The sequence below is a fragment of the Hemibagrus wyckioides genome, linkage group LG18, assembly GCF_019097595.1.
Source record: "Hemibagrus wyckioides isolate EC202008001 linkage group LG18, SWU_Hwy_1.0, whole genome shotgun sequence".
Classification (NCBI taxonomy): Eukaryota; Metazoa; Chordata; class Actinopteri; order Siluriformes; family Bagridae; genus Hemibagrus; species Hemibagrus wyckioides.
Genome location: NC_080727.1, coordinates 15,670,868 through 15,695,000, shown reverse-complemented (window position 1 = coordinate 15,695,000; position 24,133 = coordinate 15,670,868). Strand labels below are relative to the sequence as shown.

Genomic DNA, 24,133 nt, shown 5'->3' with positions numbered 1-24,133 from the left:
AGAGTGAGTGAGTGAGTGAGTGAGTGAGTAACAGAGTGAGTGAGTGAGTGAGTGAGTGAGTAAGTAACAGAGTGAGTGAGTGAGTGAGTAACAGAGTTTGTGAGTGAGTGAGTAACAGAGTTTGTGAGTGAGTGAGTAAGTAACAGAGTGAGTGAGTGAGTGAGTGAGTAACAGAGTGAGTGAGTGAGTGAGTGAGTAAGTAACAGAGTGAGTGAGTGAGTAAGTAACAGAGTGAGTGAGTGAGTGAGTGAGTGAGTAACAGAGTGAGTGAGTGAGTGAGTGAGTAAGTAACAGAGTGAGTGAGTGAGTGAGTAACAGAGTTTGTGAGTGAGTGAGTAACAGAGTTTGTGACTGAGTGAGTAACAGAGTTTGTGAGTGAGTAAGTAACAGAGTGAGTGAGTGAGTAAGTAACAGAGTGAGTGAGTGAGTGAGTGAGTGAGTAACAGAGTTTGTGAGTGAGTGAGTAACAGAGTTTGTGAGTGATTGAGTGAGTGAGTGAGTGAGTGAGTGAGTAAGTAACAGAGTGAGTGAGTGAGTGAGTAACAGAGTGAGTGAGTGAGTGAGTGAGTGAGTAAGTAACAGAGTGAGTGAGTGAGTGAGTAACAGAGTGAGTGAGTGAGTGAGTGAGTGAGTAAGTAACAGAGTTTGTGAGTGAGTGAGTAACAGAGTTTGTGAGTGAGTGAGTGAGTGAGTGAGTAACAGAGTTTGTGAGTGAGTGAGTAACAGAGTTTGTGACTGAGTGAGTAACAGAGTTTGTGAGTGAGTAAGTAACAGAGTGAGTGAGTGAGTGAGTGAGTGAGTAACAGAGTTTGTGAGTGAGTGAGTAAGTAACAGAGTGAGTGAGTGAGTGAGTAACAGAGTTTGTGAGTGAGTGAATGAATGAATGAATGAATGAATGAATGAATGAATCTGTATCTGGGCTGTTGTCAGAAAAAGTCACATCTGTGCTTATTACCTGTCTAACTCACCCTGAGTCACCTGGGAAGCCGGGCTAATGGAGCACATTAATGAGACTGATGGAGTGGCTCACAGCTCCATCTAATCAACGCAAACAATAGCTCACAGCTTTCCTGAGAAAAAGTGGAGCTCGTGAGTCGGCTGCGCAGACGGCCAGCAGATTGGAAGCCTTTAGTGATGAGCTTCACTGAATAAAAATCATTCATCACTCTACAATAAAAAGCTCTGAGGAATGAGCAAGAACACGGAAATGAAATGAAACACTGTATCTGCTCTGGAGATGCATATAAAGCACCAATCGAGCAAAACTAATTCAAACAAATTTGAAATAAATAAAGCATGAAATAGTGACATTTAAAAACTACCTGTTTACACGCTGATCAGTCGAAATAAAGGTGAAAAATCATTTTAAAGCTACAGCATGCAACTTTTTGTAATGTCGCCCCCTGTAGTAGAAAAATGTCAATGTGGAAAACCTCCATCTCTTAATGTGGGCTGTGCTGCATCCTTCTCTTAAAGGCTATGACAGTAAACAGGACAGGCATGATACAGACACCACTGATGAAGTGACAATACTACACTAGCTACATGACACAAACATATCTCAAACTATTGTCAAGGTCTTGTCAGTGCTACAGAAGTGCAATCTAAGGTTAGAGTGTTAGAGGGAAAAAAAGGAAATGTCTGGCTTTAATCATTTACTGCAGTCAAGTTGATGTTATATGAGATATTCTTTGCATGTGTTTATGTACATTTATCTCATTAACTGCACTACATTTTACAGAGTTTTTGTTCATCCATTGCCTTTAATTCCTGTAATACTTTAGACTCAGTTTCAGTTTCATTCCTTTGTGAGTCGTAGTGAAAACATTTACTCATCACAGTTATCAAGAATATTTAGCACTGTACTCCTGTACACATGTACTAAGGAGGCAACCAAGTAAAACCATCCATCCATCCATCAATCCTTCCATCAATTCATTCATGCATTCATTTCCTGTAGTGTTTATCCTACACTGTGTCACAGGGAACCTGGGCCTGTATTCTTAAAGCTTCTAAGAATCATCTCAGAGAGGTTCTAATTTAGCTTAAAAATTTCTAACTAGGAATCTTAGCTTAAGAGTGACTCAGGACACTCATTTCAGAAATTTCAGAGCAACTCTGAGCAAGGAAAAGACAAAAACTTAAAAATCTTAGAGAGGTGACCACATGTCTTTGGACTGGGTGAGGAAACCAGAATACCTGGAGGACACCCAGGAAGAGAGGGCAAGCAAACTCTGCCCAAGGGGAAGGCAAGCAAACTCTACCTACGGGGAGGGCAAGCGAACTTCACCCAAGGGGAAGGCAAGCAAACTCTACCCACGGGGAAGGCAAGCAAACTCTACCCACGGGGAAGGTGAGAAAACTCCATCCACTGGGAAGGCAAGCAAACTCTACCCAGAGGGAGGGCAAGCTAACTTCACCGAAGGGGAATGCAAGCAAACTCCACCTTTGGGGAAGACAAGCAAACTCTACCCAGAGGGAGGGCAAGCTAACTTCACCCAAGGGGAATGCAAGCAAACTATACCCCCGGGGAAGCCAAGCAAACTCCACCTATGGGGAATGCAAGCAAACTCTACCCACAGGGAGGGCAAGCTAACTTCACCCAAGGGGAAGACAAGCAAACTCTACCCCCAGGGAAGGCAATCAAACTTCACCCTTGGGGAGGGCAAGCAAATGACCCACATAGAGGACAAGCAAATTCCACCAACAGGGAGGTTAAGCAAATTCCACTCATGTGGAGGGCAATCAAAGTCCATGGCTCACGCTGGGTCAGATTTCAGCTTCTTGCAAAACTTACAATTAGGAACATCATGAATGATGCCTAAGGGTTCGAACAGTGATGTGGGGCATCATCGCTATGGTAACGAGACGCAAGGCAGCATCTGTTCGGGTAAATATGAAATCAAGCTATTACCAAAATGGTATGTGCTGCCTAGCAAGGTAATCAAATGTCCCTGTGAAGGGGGAAAAAATTACAATCATTTTCTTCGGCTTTTGTAACAATTGATTTTTCCATTATCGTATGAAATGAATCACAGCATGCTCCAAAAAGATTACATTTGGGACTGTCAAATGCACACGAAGCCGACCTGCCTCATCTTGTCGTGTTTTCTCTTCCTTCCCCAGAGGACACGGATATCACAGATAAGAGTTATCTTACATTTCTTAATTAAATGACCGGTTCAACCAAAAAACAGTTTCGAAAAACAAAGTTTCCTTTCGGTTTTGCCCTCAAGCTATGAAGCTATTAACAAATAAAGGAGACCTCTAGCCTCCAGTTTAGCGAAGTGGATTAAATGTGCTTGTGTAAATCATCCCATGATTACATAACTGTGAGATTACCATGTTGAGTAAACAATTTCATCAGAGATTTAATTAAACTCGCAGAGCATGCTGGACAAATCTGGATTAAACTCAAATCATAACAGGCTGTCACATCACGCTGACTGGAACAAGAGTAGAAAGTTAAATTGGGGCTCTCCTGTCAAAATCTTACTCAATTAAAATGAAAGCAATGAGTCAAAATGATGCCAAAGTATTTAAAAAGGTCGCTATATTTTGCAGATACTTATATGGTCTCACAGCCTGAATGAGCATGAAAATTTAGCGGGTGGGGTTACAGTATGAGTACGGCAAGAGGCAGGATTAATATTTGTACCTTTCTTTTTCTTGATTTATACGTAAGAAACAAAATCCGGCCACTTCACTTCACCTTCAGCTGTTTGATTTGTTTCAAGTTGTTCTCGCAAATTACACAAATAGCTTAATGATTTATGTGACAGAGCGGTCTGATGAAGTCGCAGTAATCACTCTGAAGTTTATTATTTCCCTACAACAACATGTCCCCAAGCAGTTTATACCTCTCGCATGTCTTCCACAGCAAATTTGGCCATTTTTATTTCTTAAAGAACGTCAAATCCTACTCTTGATCCGTTTCTATTTACTTTTTTATGTTGCAAATGTCTCTTAAACAAGTTTCACTTTTTCTAACAGCTATATAAGTGGTCATTCACTCACTCTAATTAACTTAAATTAAAATAAGATTTTGTATACTTCCCTTAAAGTTATGCTTTTACTACACTGAGCACCGAAACTGGAGACTCCTTCCATCAACCTTAAATAAATGTCTCCTCATACAAAACTTTATCATACCAATAAGTATATGTTTTCTTAACACAATAACGTAGTAGAATGAGCGCATTAATATACGGTCAGTGCTGCTGTTATGGAAATTTAATTAACACCTTCTGACCAATGAGAGAGCAGAACTGTACCACGAAAGTGAATAAATAATCTGAGAACACAGATTTCCAGCATGACTGCGGCTTTGAGAAATGAACTTCAGACTCCAAACACGTCCTGTTTCTGGTCGTGTTTCCGGGTAAACTGTGTGGAATTAATTTTCTGCCTCCTGTGGGAGTTTAGCAATAATTGTTTGTCAAGCAACAGTTGTCCAGTTGCCCAGATGCATAATTCATCACTCCATGTAGAAACAAGTGGCAGAGTGGAAACGCTCTCGAGGTGCGTCCTTGCAGAGATAACAGACAGAGGAGTAACTGAATAACTCAATGACTGCAGGTGGAAGGTTTTTGCTTTATCGTAAACAGAACTCGGTGCTAACCTCTGAGACACCTCTGAGCGAAGGCACAGCAGAGCGCAGGGCTGTACTGTTCTGCAGCGCTGATGAACGGAGCCTCGGCTGTTCCGCAGGCTGCTCCTGGCAATGTGGAATGAGGTTTTTGGTCCCCCGGCGCCCATTTTTGCTGCATTCCATTTTATTATTTGCTAATGGCTCAGCGGTGCTGGGAATAAATCAATTTGGGTTTGATCTTTAAAGCCGGCGCATCAGTGAGCACATTATACTGATTCGCACTTCATTATGTGCAGCACTGAACAACTGCTTCAGCAGGTGATCGCTGGACCACCATCTCCACAGGCAGCTCTGTGTGTGTGTACGTGTGTGGGTGTGTGTGTGTGTTTAAAAAGTATTGGTGATAAAAAAAAAAGTTTGAGTCATGTCCTTCCAGCTAAAACATATTTTTTAATGTTTTTTTTTCCCTTTCAAAAATTAAATCAGGAAAAAAAATAAAAAAAATAAAAACAAATAAATTAATTAATTAATTAATCTCGTTATTATTATTATTATTATTATTATTATTATTATTATTATTATTATTATTAAACTGTCGCACACTCACCATACAAAAACTGTGAATACTTCCCGCTTACTTAAATTACTTAGGAAAAGGAAGAAAAAGAGAGAGAAAAAAATCTTGCACATCCTCTTTTCTTCCGGAATTCGGAAAAAGTGTCCTAGATATTTTGTATTATTTATTTACAGAGCTTTTTGTTATCAGAAAATTACATTTGTGGATTTTTTTTTTTTTTTTTTTACTATTTTCCACTGCAACAGTTTGCCACAAACTTTAATAAATTTTTTAAAGGCGATTTTCATCAAAAGATGTCAGACATGAGAAAATCCTCATCTCTGCTACTGAAAAGATGAAAATTTACATTCACTGAGTAAAAAAAAAAAAATATCGTCACAAAAATCTAGCTGTCCTCTAGTGCACGATTGTGTCTGGGGTGAATGATAATAGGAGTGTGATGATACTTACATTTCAAATTCGACAGGATTTCAACATGCTGCGGTCTTCAACAGGGTGGATATGATTTAGCAAAATAAATTTCCGGAAAATGTGTTTTAGAGAATTTTGAGTTGATTAAAACATTCAACGTGATATAAATAATAATTACTTATTAATAAATGATGTGTTCCATAATTGTGTGATGCTGATATCATCCTGAAGGTCTGAAGTGTGCTAGTCCTTTCATACCACAGAGATTCGCCACTCATTATAAGGTTTAATGCATTCATGAATGACACAGCCCTTTGTATATACATTTACATTTACGCCATTTGGCAGGTGCTCTTATCCAGAGCAACATACAAAGGTGCATTGAAGTCTCTATCAATGAACACATCAACACTGGTTCAATAGGTCACAGACTAAAGACAGTCAGTCTGTCAGTCAGTCAGTCACAGACAGTCTACAAAAAGAACAGAAAAAAGAGCTAGTTTAAGTGTTTCAGGAAGGTGTAGGTCTTCATCCGTCGTTTTGAAGGCAGCCAGTGATTCAGCTGTACAGACATCTAGAGAGGTTTATTCCACCACCTCGTGCCAGAAAAGGAAAGGGTCTTGATGTATACCTACCTCTTACCCTGAGAGATGGTGGGACTAGTCGAGCAGTGCTAGATGATCTGAGGTAGCATGGGGCAGTGCGAGGAGTGACCAGAGCTTTGGGGTAAGAGAGTGCTGGTCTGTTCTTGGCTTTGTAGGCATCAGTATTTTGGATCTGTTAAAAGGTCTTAGTGGAATGTCCAAGAGACAAGATCAACAACGTTATAGCTCTCTCTCTCTCTCTCTCTCTCTCTCTCTCTGTATTCCCCTCTCTCCCTTTTCTATCTGCACCCCCTCTCCCCTACATCAACTTATACACATTTTACTTTTTCAAACAACCTGTATTCTGTTTACTTATGTGCTGTGTCTGCTCTGTGTATGAGCTGTTACTATAGTAACAATTAAATATTTCATAGAGAGGATTAATAATACATCATTCATCTCACTGTCGCCGCTCACAACTGTGCTGTTATACAAAAATAATAACACATTCTGACCAAAGAGATTCTGGAATTTAACTCTGTATGTGTGTAGTGTGTGAGGTTGCCAGGTCTCATCAAAATGACCAACTCCAACTCCATCTACATCTCAAAAAGTGCATACGCGTTCCCGAGATCAGCGCAGGAAATCAGAATTGGAACTGTGCTCTGTGGTGTTCTCATTTGTTGTTTTAAAACTAGGCCAAATTGCAGTGGAAAATGCAACACTGGCCATAACCAGAGGCTCTAGTCGAGGTTCAGTAGTGTTATATTTGCATTCTCTCTCTCTCTCTCTCCCTCTCTCTCTCTCTATCTCATATCTCTCTCTCTCCTTCTCTCTCTCACTCTCTCTATCTCGCTCTCTGTGTCTCTCTCCCTCCCTCCCTCTCTCTCTCATATCTCTCTCTCTCCTTCTCTCTCTCACTCTCTCTATCTCTCTCTGTCTCTCTCTCTCACTCTTTCTCTCATATCTCTCTCTCTCTGTCTCTCTCTCTCTCTCCTTCTCTCTCTCACTCTCTCTATCTCTCTCTCTGTCTCTCTCTCTGACTCTTTCTCTCATATCTCTCTCTCTCCTTCTCTCTCTCTCTCTGTCTCTCTCTCTCTCTCTCTCTCTCACTCTTTCTCTCATATCTCTCTCTCTCCTTCTCTCTCTCTCTGTCTCTCTCTGTCTCTCTCTCTCTCACTCTTTCTCTCATATCTCTCTCTCTGTCTCTCTCTCTCTCTGTCTCTCTCTCTCTCACTCTTTCTCTCTATCTCTCTCTCTGTCTCTCTCTCCCTCCCTCCCTCCCTCTCTCTCTCTCATATCTCTCTCTCTCCTTCTCTCTCTCACTCTCTCTATCTCTCTCTGTCTCTCTCTCTCACTCTTTCTCTCATATCTCTCTCTCTCTCTCCTCCTCTCTCTCACTCTCTCTATCTCTCTCTCTGTCTCTCTCTGACTCTTTCTCTCATATCTCTCTCTCTCCTTCTCTCTCTCTCTCTCTCTCTCTCTCTCTCTCTCACTCTTTCTCTCATATCTCTCTCTCTGCTTCTCTCTCTCACTCTCCCTCCCTCCCTCTCTCATATCTCTCTCTCTCCTTCTCTCTCTCACTCCCTCTCTCACTCTTTCTCTCACATCTCTCTCTCCCTCTCTCTCCTTATCTCTCTCTCTCTCTCCTTATCTCTCTCTCTCACTCTTTCTCTCATTCCATTCTCTCTCCTTCTCTCTCTCTCTCTCTCTCTCTGTCTCTCTCTCTCTCTCACTCTTTCTCTCATATCTCTCTCTCTCCTTCTCTCTCTCACTCTCTCTCCCTCCCCCCTCTCTCTCTCCCTCCCTCCCTCTCTCTCTCTCTCGCTCTCTTGTTTACTGTTTCAGTTTTCTTCTCACACTGTCCCCATATTTCTCCCTTCCACTCTCTCTCTCTCTCTTTCTTTTTCTTTAATTCACTTTATTATTTTCCTTTCACTCTTCCTGTGAAATTAAAAAGGAAAAGGAAAAGAGTACATGTGATATTAGCTGAAAGAATAAAGAAGTGAAAAGAAGGAAACAGAAAGAGATAGAACGAGGACAAAGTAATGAAGAGGAATGGATACCTGTTGTGTGCACCTGCACTGTGTGTGTGTGTGTGTGTGTGTGTGTGTGTGTGAGTGTGTGTGTGTGTGTGTGTGTGTGTAAAGCACACCTCTATATGTCCATGGTTAGTAACACTGCAGTGGGACTGAGCTGCAGGATTATCAAAAGGACGAGTGCAGACAACACACTGAGACACACATGTTGCATCACAGTTGCAATATTTTGCCAAAGACTCCCACTGAAGTGATGCTTTCTCAAAATATAACATAGACTGTATGTTGTGGAGTAGAGCTGATATGGACTTGACTCTCCACCTACAGTAAGATTTAAGGAGAATGTTTACTAATCCAGTAAACTGTAAGCATGTCACCCCACAGGTAATTATTATGAAGTGTTTTCTTCATATTATACCCCAAACAATTTAGTCTTACTTAAAAAGAACGTCACATTCAACTTTTTATCTTCTTCATAGTCACATTTAATGTTGTGAATGGAGTTTCAGATATGCAGGCAATCTATTGAACCAGATGATTAAATAAAACATATACAGCACATAGACAAACTCGCAGGTTTATTAGCAACACCATAGTTATACAGGGTATCACTTCCCTTTGCCTCAATTCTTTATGGCATGGATTCCATATAATGTTGGAAACTTAACTCATTGTCATGTTCATGAGACCAGTTAGAGATGACTTTTGCTATGTGCATTATGCTTAGCCTATTATGCAGGGCTGCACATGATCATCAACAATACTCTAATAATGTGTTGGATTCAAGTGATAAATGATAAGAAAACATAATTGATAAGAAAACATTCCCCACACCATAACACCACCTCCACCAGGCTAGACTGTCGACACAAAGCAGTTTGGTCCGTGGATTCGTGCCAGATTCTGACCCTATCATCTGTGCACCTCAGATGAAATCAAGATTCAACAGATCAGGCCATATTTTTCCAGTCATCAACTGTCCCGTTTTGGTGAATCTCTGCCAACTGTAGCCTCAGCTTTGTCGAACCTGACGTGGTCTTCTGCTGTTGTAGCTCATCCACCTCATGATTTGGCATGTGTGATTATATGAGTTACTATAGCCTTTCTGTCAGCTTGAACGCAATCTGGCCATTTTTCTTTGGTTCTTTTGATCAACAAGGTGTTTCCATCCGCAGAACTGAGCTCTCTGGGTGTTTTTTTTTCTTTAGTCAATAATAGTAAACTCAAGAAACTCTTAAGAATTTTATGCATTGCACTGCTACCACGCGATTGGCTGAATAGATAATTGGACGTATGAAAAAGTGTGGTGTTCCTAATAAAGTGTCCCATGAGGGTAAAGAACCTTTTAAAACTTTGTTTGCTTCGTGTTGGGATTTCAGTCCTTGAAAATATCCCCCTTTTTTAATGAAGATGGACCACACGGTATTATATGTACGGTGTTATCGCATGGCTCTGGGATTACTGGATGTGATAAGAGATTAAATATAAAAAAATCCCCAAAGAGCCAATGATGGTTTAATTCCCTACAGCATCCAGGCCTGAGCTTCAACCATGAAAAACTCTGATGATGGCCACAACGAGAAAACATAGCCCAAGGCTGATTATCTTCTTTTTCCAGAAATATGTCCAGCACGATTAAAATGAGTTTTATATCATTTCTGTGGCCATGCTGATTAAAAGCCCAGGGCACTAGCGTGATTCTCAAATTGTCAAGTGCATTTGATGAATATTCAAACCCGGATATAAATGAAGCCTAGATTTTATTTTATTTTTATTTTTTTTAATATTTGACATTGAGCCTTCTTACAGCAAAACAAATAACATAGCATCATAATCTCACATAAAATTTTAGATTAATCTAATTTTAGCTGCTTAGAGATAGAAAACTTCCTACTGTGAGAGAAAGACTGACTTAGATAACGGAATCTGAGCAAACATTTCTAAAATATTTATTAGAACCTGTCTGTCAGCATGAAAAGGTTTATTATCCAAATTAGCTAAGTGTGTTTGTATGCACAAATGTATCTATCACCAATATTTATAATACATGAGTCACTTAACCAAATTTTCTGACAGTTGTGTCATTAAAAATGTATATGAAGATCAGTGAAAATAACATTTGCTTACATAAATAGGCACATCTAATTACATTTAGACCATCAGTCAAAAATCCAAAGACTGTGGCTTTTCATTTTGCTTTTGCTCGAGAAAGAATCCGGACCAATCCTGTTTGCTCTCACTGTTAATTTTGACAGCAATATTTTCTAATAATCTTAGGTCCATTCATTCCAAGGATCACCTTTGCTACCTATAACAATATTTCTTGCCCCACCTCTCATCTCTCTGGAGATATTTTAGCTTTCTGCTCAAGTACCTTGAACCTTACATGTGGTCATGTCCAGAGCAGTACAGCAGGCCACACCCCCTCACCTTATCTACATAAGCACTATGTATAAATATATATATTAGAGGGACGGTGGTGGCTCAAGTGGTTAAGGCTCTGGGTCGTTGACCGGAAGATCAGGGGTTCCAGCACCGCCAAGTTGCCACTGTTGGGCAATTGAGCAAGGCCTTTAACCCTGCCTGCTCCCTGTGCTCTGACCCCAACCTCCAAGCATGGAATATGAGAAGAAAGAATTTCACTGTGCAGTAATGTATATGTGACAAATAAATGCTATTTCTTATATATATATATATATATATATATATATATATATATATATACACTATATTGCCAAAAGTATTCGCTCACCCATCCAAATAATCAGAATCAGGTGTTCCAATCACTTCCATGGCCACAGGTGTATAAAATCAAGCACCTAGGCATGCAGACTGTTTTTACAAACATTTGTGAAAGAATGGGTCGCTCTCAGGAGCTCAGTGAATTCCAGCGTGGAACTGTGATAGGATGCCACCTGTGCAACAAATCCAGTCGTGAAATTTCCTCGCTCCTAAATATTCCACAGTCAACTGTCAGCTGTATTATAAGAACGTGGAAGTGTTTGGGAACGACAGCAACTCAGCCACGAAGTGGTAGGCCACGTAAACTGACGGAGCGGGGTCAGCGGATGCTGAGGCGCATAGTGCGAAGAGGTCGCCAACTTTCTGCAGAGTCAATCGCTACAGACCTCCAAACTTCATGTGGCCTTCAGATTAGCTCAAGAACAGTGCGCAGAGAGCTTCATGGAATGGGTTTCCATGGCCGAGCAGCTGCATCCAAGCCATACATCACCAAGTGCAATGTAAAGCGTCGGATGCAGTGGTGTAAAGCACGCCGCCACTGGACTCTAGAGCAGTGGAGACGCGTTCTCTGGAGTGACGAATCGCGCTTCTCCATCTGGCAATCTGATGGAGTCTGGGTTTGGCGGTTGCCAGGAGAACGGTACTTGTCTGACTGCATTGTGCCAAGTGTAAAGTTTGGTGGAGGGGGGATTATGGTGTGGGGTTGTTTTTCAGGAGCTGGTCTTGGCCCCTTAGTTCCAGTGAAAGGAACTCTGAATGCTTCAGCATACCAAGACATTTTGGACAATTCCATGCTCCCAACTTTGTGGGAACAGTTTGGAGCTGGCCCCTTCCTCTTCCAACATGACTGTGCACCAGTGCACAAAGCAAGGTCCATAAAGACATGGATGACAGAGTCTGGTGTGGATGAACTTGACTGGCCTGCACAGAGTCCTGACCTCAACCCGATAGAACACCTTTGGGATGAATTAGAGTGGAGACTGAGAGCCAGGCCTTCTCGTCCAACATCAGTGTGTGACCTCACAAATGCGCTTCTGGAAGAATGGTCAAAAATTCCCATAAACACACTCCTAAACCTTGTGGACAGCCTTCCCAGAAGAGTTGAAGCTGTTATAGCTGCAAAGGGTGGACCGACGTCATATTGAACCCTATGGATTAGGAATGGGATGTCACTTAAGTTCATATGCGAGTCAAGGCAGGTGAGCGAATACTTTTGGCAATATAGTGTATGTGTGTGTGTGTGTGTGTGTGTGTGTGTGTGTGTGTACATATGGATCTGCCTCCTCAGCTCTTTGGAGTAGTTTTAACTTTTCCCTTCAATGGCCTTGAGCTCCCTCAACTATCTATAGATATACACTTTTCCACACCCTCTCAGCTATCTAGAGATATACACATGATCACACTCCCTCAACTCTATGAAACACCCTCTTGTTTCCTTCATCTCATAGATCCAACCAAATGACCACACATCCTCACCTCTTTGGAACTATCTACCTGAACTTCAGATATCTTTAGCTATACTCCTGGCCCAGCCCCTTAAACCATTGGAGAAATCTACCTGTAACACAAGCCACAAACCTTGCCACAACCCCTTAGAGCTCTGCTTCTTTCTCTATCTTTAGTTCCCTTAAGCTCTTTGGGGTTTTCCCCTTGTGCCCATCTCTGGGGCAACTAACATGGCTACAGCAATCAGTTGTCTGGAGCTATACACCCTGACACACCCCCTCAGCTCTCTGACCCACCCACCTGCCCATTTTTGGTCATAGTGTATACCTTGCCCTGTCGCCTCTGCCCTTGGGAGCAATTCATCAGCCATCAACGCTTCACCCACAACATTATTACCATTTTGTAAAAAGCCATAATATTAAGTGCAATTTATCTGTATTTAATTATTAAATTATCAATACTGAGTCATGTGATTTTTTTTAATAACAGTGAGTGTTTATAATTATATATTATTTTAAATCATTTTTCGTCGTCTTTCTTCTGGGATTTTATTGATCAGCTCATTGCTGGTCAAATAAAGTACAATTAAATCAAGATTTGTTATTCAATTTTAATAATAAAACTCTACTGTTCAATTGATATGATTTCTTAAGATATTACTTATTTGTGTTCATTAGCAGTCATCCTGCATCAGCGTGCAGAAATGCGTATGATTGTTTATTGAGGATTCCAGCACAGCAGGGACAATTTATCTTCTGGAAGGGTGTTAATTAGTTCATGAGGGAAGCTTGTTTTTATTTGCATTATGAATGAGGTGTAAATCCCATTTTCAACCTGTTACTGTTCCTCAAATCACCAGTGAGCCCTGATGAAAGGGGGGGGTGTATTTTTCACTGTTAGCAGCATGAAGGTGCACTGCTTAACTCAGAGTAAACGTAACAACGTCACACGACGTCACATTTACCCCCAACACAGTCAATTTCCTGAGACACATTCAAGTTGGCTTCTTTACTGTTAGTGCCCTGGAATTAAGAGAAGTGTAGACTATAATATTTGACTTAGACAGTGAAACTTGTCTAAACTTGTCTAAATGGAACATGCTTATGTGTTAGGGTCTTTATGGTAGCACTATTACCACAGGATTTGTAGCATCACAGGTCAAAATCTAAAATAAGAACACTTTTAGTGTTAATGTGATTTATTAAAGGAAAAATACATGTTGGTTTGTCTTGAAGGTAAAGTTCAGGGAAGATTATGGGGAGGATCGACCCAAATCAGCAATGCTCGGCTGATGATGAGATCTGGTTGTAGGCAAAGACACACACACACACACACACCACCACACATCTATGGCCAGAAAACTAAAAAAAAAAAAAACCAACTTCCATATCAGCAGCTCTCAGCTGTCCAGCATGGGAAAAAAATACACAAGCTGGAGTCTAGCCTGAGATGAGAACAGAGCGAGCTCCTATCTCCTGTCTCCTGTGAGGACTTCACAAAAGACATTGAGTCATTGTTGCAGGAGTGCAGAGATGAGACTGAAGCCTTTTGTAAGATCTAATCATCAGAAAAGCTGAACGCATGAGAAAAAAAAAGAAAAAAACTGCAGAGGAGACAGTGCAGATTACTCAAAAAAACCACCATCACTTTTAACATGAGGGCTTTCTCTCTTCTCCCTCTCGCTTTATTATGAATTAAGACACCCTGATAACCATACTACTGATAATAAACACGTTTGATGTTAAAGAGCCCTATGGGTAGATTAATCGTATGGCAGAAACTAACTTTGTGCTTCATTAGATCTGACTCTTAATCGGATTTCAGATCTAAATAGCAACTACTTTCAGCAGCGAAAACTAAACATAGAAGGTACACCATTTTACATAGAACTCAAAACTTTGGATATCAGAAAGCACATGTTCGGTGATAAACATGTGCTTCTCAAAAGCTCAGAAGCGTACACTGATCCGCAACAACACCATCATTATAAATAAAAAAAAAAACTAGGGATGATTGTGTGTATTTAGGAGTGGAAGTTTATTATCATCAATGTCGACTGAGACAGGACCTGTAGCCTAGGAGGTGTGGCTTAGGAGCTGTCTAATAAAATTCTAATATTTTAAGTATGAGTATTTTTGTTTTGGAACTCTTTTTAATGTACATACAGTTGTGCAAACAAGGCTTTGTCTAATTCAATCTGCATGCTTAATAAAAATGTTATAAAATATCCTCTTTACTGTACTTGAAGAAAACGTCCAGAAAAATTTGTTGTAATGTCATTCATATTGTGAAATTTAGAAAATACTGTTACTAAATAAAATGTATATTTAATGGCATTTATCAATGTGAAATAAGTCCTACATTGTAGGATATTCCTTATAATCAGAGATAGGAATAAAGTCGTATGAATGAAATCATCTAGTGTTTTTATTTTCTTTGTACTGTAATTAATGCAGATTTACACGAGACATCAATATGTACATCTTAATAGCATATAAATCACATATATGCATGATTGTGAAGTGAGTGGAGCTTAATGAGCTTTGGTTTTCAGATAAAACGATTGTAAAGAGATCGAGAATAAAAACAGTTAAATAAACATATTTCTGTTAAGTTTTGATGTTAGTCTTTCTACAGTTTTTCCGATTTCGTTCAATTTCATTTAAAGTGAAATATATATTTAAAAGCTAATACTAATATATTAACATCCCCCATACACTCCCAGATCTGCTATGTTTAAATAGAGCACATCAGGGTCCTACTGAGAGTAAATTCATTTAAAGTTCATCATCACTCATCTAACACAAAAGCAATTAAGCTATAAGCTAATGCTCATACTGCCTGACAAATAGGCCGAGGCGTTTGTCGATGCATAACTCAGGGCACGGTGCCGGTACTGATTTAGCCTGGTAGGTGTGAGGAAGTACAACAAGATATTAATATTAATTCCTCATGCACTCATTTACACTCTGGTCCGTTGACTGCTGTTGCTCCATCAACTCCTCATTTATCTTATTAGCGCTTAAAATGAATTTCCATTACTGTAATGTCACATCAGGTAAAAGGTAAAGGCAACTCACACCACAGCAAAACAACACAAAACAACTTCAAACCGTTTGTACAGAATTGCGCTAATCATTAATGTTAAGAATTAAAAGATAACTAGAGTCATTATTCTGTCATATAGTTGTTTATCTAGACTTTGATAAGTTATTTTATGGAATTTTAAGTAACTTTCAGTGGAATACGCCTACTCAAAAATGAATGCAAAGCAAAAGAACATTTCTCTCACCTGAGGGTGAAGATCTCCACTGATGAAAGAGCAGAAGCAGCCAGGAAGGCTGACACTGTCTCTCTCTGCCTGATTGGTCTGGAAGGCACCATCACCACAAAGTTCCTGTCCAGGCGTAGCTCAGAGAGTGGCTGAAACAGGCGTACGCTGCCGATCCTCCGCATGGGCGTGGGCCCTGAAAAGTACCCAGCTGGCCCCTGTGGGTCAGAGCGGATGGCAGCCGCTTTACGGGAACTTTCCGGGTTGCATTCACCAGTTTCAGTGGACTGTATCATGTAGTAGAGCTCCACAGGCGTGCCTTCAGTTTGAGGTGCTCTTTGTCTCCCAGGCACCACGCTAGGTGGGCTGAACCAACTGGGCAACGGCTCCAGTTCAGCCACACAAAGCCCCAGTTCCCCTTTCAATCGACACGTGCCTCGAACCTCCTGCGTCTCATGAAAAGCAAACATCCGGATGCAAGGGAGGTGGTCCATGGTGCTGTAGTCATCCCAGTCTCGGCCTACGATGTAGAACAAGACCTGGACCTTGGGCCAGCTGAGGTGAATGCGCTCACTTATGATGAAGGTCTGAATCTTCCAATTAAAAGTGAAAAGTGGAGCAGACGATGAGGAAGATGAAGACAAAGAAGATGTTGCTGGGTTGCTGAAGATCCCCGGATCAAGGAGTTCCATGGGTATGGGCTGCTGCACAGAGAACGGTCCATAACTAGCATTGACCACAGGGTTCCTCCTGGCCTGCTGGATGAAGAAGAGTTCAGTACGTGCCTGTAGACTGGAGTTCCTCATGATGTCCTGGTTGGCCTCCTTGAGGAAGAAGGCTAGCTCTGCGTTCAGCACCTGGTACTGCACCGGCAGGTACGTAGGCACGGTGCCGAATCTTGGCAGACCCTCCAGCAACAGTCGGCCATCCATCACTGCCAAGTAGGAAAGAAGACAGGGAGAGACATCACTCATCTTTTCGATTATACTCACATCCTCTGCAATAAGACCTTTAACCCAAGAGCTGAAGTGCAGCAGCTGCTCAGAGCCTCACACTATGCTGCAAACTGAGAGTTATTTATCTCTGACATTGTGCACTGTCTGCTGGCCCACTTTCCAAACCAGACTGGCTCATTATCGAGCTGGAGCACTGCTCCACAGATATTTGGGCTGATTGAGGCTCTTGAGAGTCCCTATTGATTTTGCGTCACTGATTCGGGGAAAGAGAGGTGCAGGAGATTTGTGAAGGCTGGGGTCACGGCCCCTCAGATCATACACCCAAGGAACAACACAGATATCGTGATAAAGCGTTGCCTGGAAGTGTTACATAGATTCAAATCTTTATGGGTGCGATGATCCAACAACACCAGATTCTGTAGAGTTTAAAGTTTCATTTGAAACATAACAGCTAATTTATTAAAATCTTGATCACAGATTAATTCCTTAACCTGGGCTTAATTTGTAGGGATCTTTAGAGATATCCAGAGTGTTTGTAAAATGCTCAGAGTTTGTATCCAAATACTGTACTGATAAACAGGCTCTAACAAATTACACAAAACTCTTGTTACAATAACTGAGAACAATGGTAACTTAAAAAAAAAAAAAAGTCGGAGCTGTACACACTGCTTCCTGCCACCATAACCCACTATTCTACTAACACAAAATAACTGGTTGACAAACCAAAGCACAATGTACAGTTCAGCTTATTGCACTGAATTAAAATTGTTTTGTGACCCTATGCCTTCAGTGAATTCTCAGCAGTTTGGACAAAGACACTTAAAACGTAATCTATTTTTCTGAAAACATTTCAGTCCCTGCTCATAACAACATCAGAGACACAAAGCAATTACAGCGACTAAACTTTGAAATGAACTTTTAAAATGACTTCTGATACTTTATACGGACTTAGTTATTAAGTGCCGCTACAGCCTGTAGGTAACACTAAGGATAATGCGTAATGAACATTTTAGATAGCTAAACAGCTATGGCTAAACAGCTAACCATGTATGAGTTAACAAGAGCTAGCGATCAACCTACTGAAAACCCATAAGCATTTGGCTGAGTTAGCTAGCCAACTACATGTGGCGTTCACTTTAGCATAGCTCCCTGGTTAGCAAGCATAACAACAAAACATTTTTGGATTAGCTATGTCAGCTATCAGTAGTTTTTCAGCAACTTATTTTCTCTGACTTAAGTCATTTTGACTTTTACTCAAGTGAATTATTCCTGCAGTAGAAGAAATGTACTCAACTCATCGTGTTCTGTACATTTTCCACTACTTACGATACACTACAGTATATTTAAATAATGTATAGCATTATGTAAAGTCCATAAAAATACCTAGAGTGGATATAGTATCCATAATATACTACGCTTTGTAGGGAATAAGGAGAAGGTACATTCTTTTTATAATGTATACCACACTATTCAGCTGATATTCTGTGAAGTAACATGCACTGTACTGAGTTAAAGGCGATGTCTTCGATTTATTCTGAAGTGGTCATGACTCAATCTAAAGGCTCCAGCTTTCACACTGACTTTCAAGGGTCGTTCTGTAGAGGACGAAAATAACAGGTATTTGCAAGGTACTATACTGTATGTTTTATTGTTGATCATACCACAGTGCCTATAAATTCTGGGTTCTGATTGGTCGGAAGATGTTCATGATTTTCTGTAAGAGCAGTTGTGACAGTACTGCATCTACAAATCACTACCTATACATAGTGTTTCTATAGTAACAGGGTCGTGACGCCCTAGATAAAAAGATATAAAAAAATGTGTGTACTTATTGATATAGTCATGTCTTTAAAGAAATGTTTATTTAACACACAGTGTGTGGAAGGATCTCCAGCAGCAGTGCTTTGGAGCTTTATCAGAGGTAAAGCTGTGACTTTACGGCAGGGGTCTCCAACCTTTTTTCCCTATGAGAGCTTTCATTCATTCACATCGATTGTGTTATTTATCAACAAATTATTACTTACACGTCCCCTGGCACATAGCGTAATGGCCTCAGCAAGACTGAAAAAGACTCTTTTCATAAAAAAAAGAAAGGGAACACCTTTGATATTGAAAGTAATATTTATTTTAAAAACAGAGACTGACAATATATTGGACTTTATGCGATTATCTACGAGTATTTTATGGCATTCATATGCAAGTGCAATGGGAAATATTAAATAGTACTTTACTCTGAAACACCAACTGCACTAATAAGAAATGTCTACAACACACTTCGTGCAGCAGGATAGATTCATTCACTGGTTTTGCTTTGGCAGCCTCACAGCTTTATTCCTAACGCTGTCGAATCTCCAGCAGCTTCCAAGATGAATGGATCTGCCATGTGTTTTCTTTATCCTTTATCCAAACTGCTTATAGACTTAAGTTGATATAATGCTTCCATGTAGATGTGTTAAGCCAATTTACACAATTAACACAATTCCGTGTACATGCACAGAGGAGTATGATTTGTCAGATTTCGGTACAACACCAGAAAGGTGTGGGTGTTTTATCGAATTCATTTGACTTTATCAATTTTGTACATATTCTATGAAACTTCAAGCGAGCTATTTAGAAGATGTTTATGGTATGAAGTTTCTGATAGAAAGCTGCATTTTTTTTGTTCTTGTTTACTTTAAGAGCTGGGTTTAGTGGCTATAACATAAGTGATAAAAGGAAGCAGCGTCGATATTCCGAGGTAATCCTGTATTTTTCATACAGCATTAAAAACAACACAGAATCGAAAAGTCATTTTTTCCAGTGGGGCTTTGAAATCAGCGCTGTTTATCACTTCAGTCAGGAACAACAAGGGCATGTGCGCTTTCACTGAAATGGACCAAAGAGTATCTAGGAGATGTCAAGCAACCCTAATGCAGTGGTAAGAATGTAGGGAACAATGTGGGAGATGGTGTCTTGTTGGTTTAAAGTGTTGGATTACTGATCAAAAGGTTGTGAGTTTGAATCCCTGGTCCACCAAGATGCTACTGTAGGGCCTCTGAGCAAGGCCCTTAACCTTCAGTTGTATAAAAGTTTAAGTCGCTCTGGATAAGGTCTTCTGCTAAATAACAGAAATGTAAACGTTTCTTTTGAGGTCAATCCTTACCAACTCTTTTTTTTCCCCTTTGAAATAAAACCAAGCATAAGAACTTCTGAATATCCATTTCATAAATACTGCAATTTTGGATATTTAAACCGCCTTCCAGCCCAAGATTAAAATTAATCACTACCAGTTAAAATCTGAATTTGAAGTAATGAAGCAACAGAAAAGAATTTGACTATGAATGAAAAATTCAGGTTATAAATGCAATCCTGGTTAACACTTAGATTAACAAAATTTTGAGTTCACCCAGGTTAAAGCTTAATCCTTGAAGCTTGAACGGGTAAAAAAATTGGTGATCAGGGTGTACTTTAATATTTCTGACATTAACATAAGAGATATTCGAACCCAATTTCGGTAATTTGATGTTCATTTTGCATCCACTTTGGAAAAAATATATATATAATATATATGTCAATTATTTATACGAACTTTATACAAATTATTCATTTTTCGAACACTCGATCCTCTATACTGTTACAGTTTTTCTAACAGTTTATAAATTTTATAAACCGTAAGAAAGTTTGTTTTTTTGTATTACACCTCTCCTCTGTTTTATCTCATTAATTGTATCCCCAAATTAGAAAGCATGCATCTTGACTTCTAATTAATCCAGCACGAGGAATGAAAGCGTTCTTTAGAGAAACATCTGTACAGGAAGCTGAATAAACAGTTAGCACAGAGACGATTCCCCTGAGACCTCTGATGCATCATCCATATTTTTATTGCTGTAATGTTATTGCTTTTTGTAGCAGCAGTAAAGAGACGAGACAAGATGAGACGAGAGGTGAGGATGGGGGGGCAGACAGAATCTTAACAACTTCTACTAAACAGTAATGATTTTTGGAGCTACGGGAGTTTGATTTATTTTGCAAGCACAATCTGTCACATCGATTCCACAGACACTGCACTCGGTGTGTCCTGTTTTCCTGCCAGCACGATTTCAGAGCTTTGTGGAAAACAGAGGTTTAACGGAAAGGAATCGGCAATTATTTTTATTTTGTTTTCGCAATCAAAAATTTCTTTCTTATATGTATATCTACTGGTACTTTTGTCCCAGTGGGGTGCTATTTATTTTTTTTCTTGTTGTTGTTGTTGTTTTTTTGAAGTATGATGTAGTCATAAATCATATTTTTTATTTTTAGGTTGTTTGATATTTTCACATATCGAATTCTTTTCACATTTATTGAGATAGCCTCCACCTCCAGCTGCACGAAATAATATCAAACCATTATTTTATGTTTATTTTTATGACATTCATCGTTTGAAATACTAGCAATATCAATAGAAATGTAACACACAAAAAAAGTTTTCAAAAAGTCTTTGCTTTTTATTGGTATATGAACATTTAGCTTCTTCAGCATCATGCACTTTCAGAGCATGGATGGAGATTTGAAGCAGAATATACTTGTTCTTTTTAATCAATAATGTATTCGTTTGTGGGCATTACATTTATGCTTTTGCTTACGTTTCTGTGGTGCACCAAGATGTGCACATCACACACAGCAGAGGGAAAAAAAAAACTGAAATAAATGCTGACAACAGCAGACAAGTGTGCAGCGGGTGGAGGCGAGGGAGCTATTAACTAATTTAAGACATGGAGAGCTGCCTCTGGCCACCGTCTCCAGCCTGCAGGGAGTCTCGCTCGAGTTGAGTTTTTGTGCCAACGTAATTGGAGTGCCCTTGGTTTCAAAAATCTCTATAATCTTACTGTAAGTAAGAATGCTAGTGAATGTGGGTAAAAGCAACTGCTGAGAATATACATAATAATGAGGATCAGGCTGAAGACCTGGACTAGGCTAGGCTAGACTGGAGTCTGGAATCAATACAGTCAGGTGTTAAAAAATTCAGTCCATATACAATTCAGTCAATATATACAAATTTATATTTTATTCTGTGAGAAAAACTGTGAACGTCAACACTAGAGTTTAAAATATTCACGAAAATAAAATAGATCAGTATCGACCATTTTAAAACACAAGCCAATGGGGAAAATTAAAGGAAAAGCTGATTAAGGAGACTTTAGCATTTGGCAGATGCCTTTATCCAGAGTGCCTTACATTGATCTCATTTATGCAGCTGTGCAGTAAGAGCCTTGCTCAAGGGCCCAAAAGTACTATTATGGTTCTGCTGTGAGTTGATCTTACGACCAGCTGATCATAAGTCAACTGTTTTAACCACTGAGCTCCCATCACCAACATGTGATATATAAATCTCTCCGGGATAAAGGTTTTTTTGCCAAAAATACTTGATTTTCATGCAGAAAACTACTTGAATTAAATAAATACACATATGTCTGTGATACAGTAGCTGTACTCACGTTCTACGTACGCAAATGGAAGAAGGCTTTGGCTGAATATGCATTGCGATGATGTGACATAACACGTCTCGGCCCAAATCGTTTTGAAAAGTTGCAAGCTCCTCCATGTATTGCTCAGATTTTGTGTTCATTTCTTGTGAACGCAAAATCGTGAAATCCTGGAGGGACTGATGCATAGGAAACAAAACTCTGAAATCACCCCAATTAGTCTAGTCAAGTCAAGTCGAGAAGCTTTTATTGTCATTTCAACCATATATAGCGAATGCAGTACGAACAATGTTTCTCCAGGACCCTAGAGCTAAATAACACAACACAGAGCTAAGGACTAAAAAAAGTAAGTAATCCTAGCCACATAAAGTGCATCGTGTGCAACCCAGTGCAAGACCAAAGTCAGTGCAGACAGACAATACAATACAGGACAGATACATAAAATAGCACACTGGCCAGTGTATAGTCAGTATTTTTCATTGTACATATAAAGGATTTATATATATATATATATATATATATATATATATATATATATATATATATATATATATATATATATATATATATATATACACACATATATATATACACATATATATATACCTACAATAGCAGCAGCTGGTGGAAGCATTGCCAATGATTTTTCTTTCTGTGGGATTATTATTATAGATTTTCAGACATACTGTATATCTGTTGTCAGAGGACATCTGTAGTATTATTATTATGATCGATTCACACAGGATAGATGATCTATTGATAAATTTTGAGTCTATGAATCTTTCTGACTTCACCTCTTCATTTTAATACAAGCTGATGTTTTTGAGCTGCATCAGGGGGCGTAACCATACAAGCTGCTCTTGATCAAGAATCACATCACTTCCTTGGCACGTCCTTTCATGAGCCGTCTTGGCTTCTTCTATATTGCTTTTGAAACTTGACAAATACTCGAAGAAATAAATTTGTTTTGGTTTTAGTTGGAAACGTGTGAGCATTTTTTTTTTTTGGAGTTCATCCTACAAGATTTAATAGAATCTTTAGCAATATGTCAATTTGGACGCGATACGTATTACTTGGCGGTATTTCTACTGTGTTTTCTAAAAAAGTAAAATATGATGTAATCTTTGCAGACACATGCACACACAGACTGTAAAAAAATGACTTACATAACGCACTCGGACAGGACTAAAGAGATTCTCCGGTAATAATTACACGAATCCGCTGCCTCATTTTACACTAATCCAATCCACACAGGACTTTTGAAAGATATTTTTGAGAATGACTTTTTCAATAAAATGTCTTTGTCAGTATTACATGTACTACATTGTCAGTATTTTTCATTATAAGATGAAAGAGTGTAGCTGCAAGGATAGGTGGAGTGCTTAGCCAAAAAAAAGAGACAGAAATGAGTTTTAGACAGCACTTTGAACACACTGAGTTAATACACCGTGACTAACTGTGAAACCATGACACCATAACAACCCTACTCAAAACACCGTAATGAGACACGAGGCAATCTCCTGTGTGGAAACGCCTACAAATATACAGCTGTTACACGTAATACCATGTATCTTCGTCTTCACACTTTCATTTATTTACATTTACACCATTTGGTAGACGTCCCTATCCAGAGCCACTTATCTCTTACACACATGAGCGGTTGAGGGTTAAGGGCCTTGCTCGAGAGCACAGCAGTGGCAGCGGTGCAGGAATTTAAACTACAACATACTGATCAGTAGTCCTATATTTTAACAACATAACATGACATTTATTAATTCATTTATGTAACATTTTTTAATTCCATGCTCCTTTTATACTGAGTACTGCACCAGAATAACAATAAAGATATGTTAGAGATCTTGCCACTGTCGTCACTGATGCTTTGGCTGTTTTGCTAAGGTTTCCAGAAAAGGAAGAGGTTTCCAGTTTCCAACTACATTAAGGTTTTATTGGAAAAGTAATGGATTAGACAAAATCTAAAAACATCTACACAAACATTTGTATTTGAATATTAGCAAATAGAAATTCATCCATCCATCCATCCTGTACTGCTTATCCTATATAGGGTCACA

The 24,133-nt window shown here is 39.5% G+C and overlaps 1 protein-coding gene across 1 annotated transcript in view; it reads right to left on the bottom strand.

The window, feature by feature from the left end:
* si:dkey-112m2.1 (transmembrane protein 132D) overlaps positions 1 to 24,133 on the bottom strand; it is a 168,899-nt gene that overhangs the window by 102,465 nt on the left and 42,301 nt on the right. The window contains exon 2 of the mRNA XM_058414819.1: positions 15,683 to 16,595. Within this exon, the coding sequence (XP_058270802.1) occupies positions 15,683 to 16,595 (913 nt within the window). The remainder of the gene's footprint in view (positions 1 to 15,682; positions 16,596 to 24,133) is intronic.